Below are 4,302 nucleotides of genomic sequence, written 5' to 3'. Positions count from 1 at the left end.
ATATTTTAATATTATTATTGTTTTGAAATTTGAAAAAATTGAATTGTTTATTATATTTTATGTAAAAATTTTAAAAAATTATAATGATAAGATGAGGTGAAATTATTCTCTATCCAAACAAGTCCTTAGCCGTCCTGTGTGGTCGATATGGTCATTTCATTTTAATTCGTGTATATATATATAGTAGTTCCTTAGCCGCGTGTCCCGTGTGATCGATATCATTTCTTTTAGTTCGTCTACCCCTGATCACAACGTCCGACAGCCAAGTGAGATTTGAGATACTCTTCCGTTTTGGACAACATGTCCAACAAGTAATTACTTCTGATCTTTTCGGAGCAACTATATTCTTTTTTTATTTTTTTTTTTTTTAATTTAGCAAATATATTCTGTTATGGTGTGGTGAGTTTAACTTTCAATTTGGTCAATATTATAAAGACAAATCATATTTTCTCACCAAAGTTTTTGTGCATCGAATGCATGATATGGTCGTCTTGCTGAAGAAGAATCATGTGTTGTACGTACAAGCTGCATTTGTTTCACCATAAATAAATTTTCGTAAACAATTTCTCTGAATTTTTGGTGTTTGAAAAAGTGATCAGTACTAAATGAAAACTAAATAGTTTCAATCAATAAAAATTCAAGAATTCTATTCTGAAAATTGGTTTTAGTTTATCAATTTCAAACCGATTCCCTCGATCTCTCGGGTTTCCTTCTTGAGTTAATCTTCCTTCTCTTTCTCATCCTTTCTATATTTTAAATTTTTTGAAGCTATATTAATATATTTTGAGATCGTTAAATTTTTTTTTTTTATTTCTAACATGTTTTAAGTTTAAATTATTTTTAATATGTTTCGCGCTAAACCATGTTTTAGGTTTTTTTATTTTTCTAACAAATAGCTTGTCATGTGGCTTGTCATGATCTCTTGTTTTGTTTTCCAAATATGGATATCTTATATGTGGATATTGCTTGTTTTGTTATTTAAATACATTATTAATTTGACTATCTTGATTTTCAAATATTCAGTCGATACTTTCGTTTTGTTGTTGTTTTTTCCTTTAATAATTCAATTGCATGCCTATTTCAATTGTGTATTTAAGAGAAAGAATGAAAAAAAATTGGAAAAATGAAAAATGCCCAAAATGTTTTCTTGTAAATAAATTATGAGAACGATATTTTTAGTGTGATTAATTTTAATATATTTAGTACACGTAAATTATTAAAAAAATAAAAATAAAAATATCATGTTTTTGCAGTAGTTTATGTTAAGTTGTAATATTTGGGTTGCATTATTGTCACATTACAATCATAACTGAATTGTTTAAGGTTAAACTATATGTGTGCGACTTGGGCGGGAAATCATCAAAATGTTTTATAATTTCACGAATGATCATGAGATTATCAAAAAAATTGATTTCAAATGATAGTGCACGTCATGACATACTGCATGTCTCTCCTTATCATTAATTTTATAATAAAAAAAGGGGGGAGAATTAATTTGTGTATTATCTTGCTTTTGGGAGGAGTAGTTGTACTGCTAAAGAGGATCAATTGAATGATAGAAGGTCGACCTCTTTTCGGAGAAAATATATTCTGCTTTTTTTCTTTTTTCTTTATTAATTTAGCAAATATGTTCTGTTTATACTTTATAGTGTGGTGAAGTTTAACTTTCAATAATTTGGTCGTAATATATTATAAAGAAAAATCATATTTCGTCACGTAAGCTAGCTTTTGTGCATCGAATGATGGTCGTCTTGCTAAAGAAAAATCATGTAAAAGCTCCATCTGTTTCATCATAAAACAATTTTCATAAATAATTTTTCTGATTTTTTGGCGTTTGAATGTGTATAAAAAAAGTCAGCAAATGAAAAACATTTTCAATCAATAAAAAATCAAACATTATTTTCTAAAAATTCGTTTGAGCTCTTAAGTCTCAAATATTAATGCTCCATTTTTTTTTTCTCAACGATCTCTCGATCTCTTGGATTTCCCGCCTCTTTCCCACCCTTTTTATATTTTAATTTTTTGAAGCTATAATTATTTTTGAGATTTTAAATTTTTTCCGCTTTTTTCATATTAAGCTATTAGTTTTTATTTATTTATTTCTAACACGTTTTAAGTTTTAAAATATTTTTTTTTTAGTTTTCTGACAAGTGGCTTGCATGTGGCATGCCATGATCGACGATCTGTCATGTTTTTCATATATAGATATCTTATATATAGCTATTGCTTGCTTTGTTATTTAGATACGTTACTATTAATTTGACTATGATCTTGATTTTCAAATCTCAATATCGTTCAACTATTTTCGCTGTGTTGTTGTTTTTTCTTTAATAATTCAATTGCATGTTTATTTTCAATTGTATTTTTATTAGAGAGAATGAAAAAAGTGAAAAATGCCCAAAATGTTTTGTTGTACATGCAGAATGGGATTGATATTTTTAGTGTGATTAATTGAAAAATGTATCATATATATTTTCACAATGGTTTATGATATGTACAAGTTATAATTGCATGCGTTGCACTGTCAATTGTCATGTTACGCAATCCTAATTGGTAAATTGCTTGAGGCTAAACTACATGTGTGCGACTTGGGCGAGAAATTAAATTATTTTTTTTTATCATTTCACGAATTCTCATGCATTAATTAGTGATCATCAGTTGAGTGATTTTGACACATTTGTTGCGTCACTTTGCATGAACAATTACTACTTCCATGTAGTGCACATCATGTACGTCATGCATATATGTCTCCCTATCATTAATCAGCATGGATATTGAGTGATTTTTATTAGTAATTTATATTGCTGCATTGATAACTTTAGCTGGTACAAATATTCTTCTATTCATCCGTAATTACCTGTTCGTTCTTTAATATTGATATTGTATTGATTGACGTTTAATTTTTCATGTATTTCCAGTCCAAGTGATCTCCTGAAAACCATTAACGATAATGTGGGACGGCTCAAGAAATTGCTGGCTCAGGAAAGTGAAACTGCACAAAAGCTGATCAAAGACATGCTGGACAATCTCGGCAAAATTCTGGAAACTCATGATGATGGGTAATATATATGAAAAAATCTGCACAATTTTTTACTATTTACATAATCTTCCCATATTATATTTTTTTAAATTTTTATTGTTTTTTTCTTTTATCAAATATTTAATATATAAATAATGAATGGAAAAATTAAATTAGTTTAAAAAGAATAAACTCAAAAAAAAAATTTAAAACATTTAAAAAATTTAAAAAACCATACTGTATAGAGGTTAGGAAAATTATGTAGCATTACTCAATATATATATATATATATATAGTATTTCATGATCAGAGATCAGCTAATGATGATCACTATATATGACCATGTCCATATCTATTAATGGAAAATGATAAAAAAAACTACTCATTTACAATTTTTCTACAATTTTTTAGTAAAATAATATTTATTTTAATTTTAATTTGATGTGTTTAAAATTTTAAAAAAATATTATTTTATTAATAAATTGTAAATAAATTGTAATTAGATTGTAAGGTTATCATCTCCCTATATTAATATGTGTATATACATATATATATAATGAGTATGTCATGAATCTTGATACATTGTTTAATCTTTGTATTTCCAGGCGTGGCGGACATAGTCGCGTCCCTTACAGTCACAATCAAGCCCCTGAGGGAGTTCCGAAAGCTGTGAGAAAGCTTGAAATTCGGCTGAGAGAACTGATCAATATTATCAACTTGCTGGCCCCAAAACAGACACAGCTGGAAGTTGCTCTCGAAACTCTGAATAGGCGCCTCTGAAGAAGTGTCCATTAGATCATAATATGATCACTAGACATGACCATCTCCATATAATATAATATAATATAATATATTAATAAATAATGAATAGATGGTCATTAGATCACTTTGATCATATGTACTAACGAAGTCTGTATCATCTATATATGTTTGTTAATGCTTGGCGTCGCACTCTGTACGTACGTACGTACGTACTAGCTAGTTTGGTAATTTGGTATTTAATTTCAAAACGCATGCATGCATGCAAGTGTGTTTCTATGTTTATCATCATCTATATTCAGCGCATGAATATTAACGTCGTTTGTGCTTAATTGGTTTCTCATATGTAAGTACCGTACGTACGTACGTCTGCTGATATATGTCATGTTACCATCTATCTTACTATTATTATTATTGAGTGGGAGTCTCAGATTTAATTAATGGTCGAAAAGATCAGAATAAAAATAAATAAATAAAGCTTACCAAATTGGAGGATGATCAACCATTCGATTAATCTCCACACA

At 28.3% G+C, this 4,302-nt stretch overlaps 1 protein-coding gene across 2 annotated transcripts; it reads left to right on the top strand.

Annotated features, from left to right (window-relative positions):
• Nucleotides 1–216: 216 nt before the first annotated feature.
• Nucleotides 217–4,009, top strand: LOC108985566. 2 transcript variants are annotated; one of them, XM_018957911.2, is made up of 3 exons: nucleotides 217–311; nucleotides 2,919–3,059; nucleotides 3,625–4,009. In XM_018957911.2, exons 1-3 carry the CDS (start codon nucleotides 301–303, stop codon nucleotides 3,797–3,799), a joined length of 327 nt encoding a protein of 108 aa, XP_018813456.1. In that variant the 5' UTR covers nucleotides 217–300; the 3' UTR covers nucleotides 3,800–4,009. The 2 variants fall into 2 exon arrangements, with proteins under 2 accessions (XP_018813456.1, XP_018813457.1); XM_018957912.2 differs by having other exon boundaries at nucleotides 227–311; nucleotides 2,919–3,055; nucleotides 3,624–3,908.
• Nucleotides 4,010–4,302: the final 293 nt, after the last annotated feature.

The sequence above is a fragment of the Juglans regia genome, chromosome 5 (genome assembly GCF_001411555.2).
Source record: "Juglans regia cultivar Chandler chromosome 5, Walnut 2.0, whole genome shotgun sequence".
NCBI classification, from domain to species: Eukaryota; Viridiplantae; Streptophyta; class Magnoliopsida; order Fagales; family Juglandaceae; genus Juglans; species Juglans regia.
Note: the sequence above shows the minus strand (reverse complement) of the source record. Positions and strands in the feature narration are given on the sequence as shown.

Excerpts from the sequence above, each read along its gene's own strand:
- LOC108985566 (XM_018957911.2), top strand. Across the intron at positions 3,060-3,624 it reads CTGGAAACTCATGATGATGG|GCGTGGCGGACATAGTCGCG; the intron begins GTAATATATATG and ends TTGTATTTCCAG.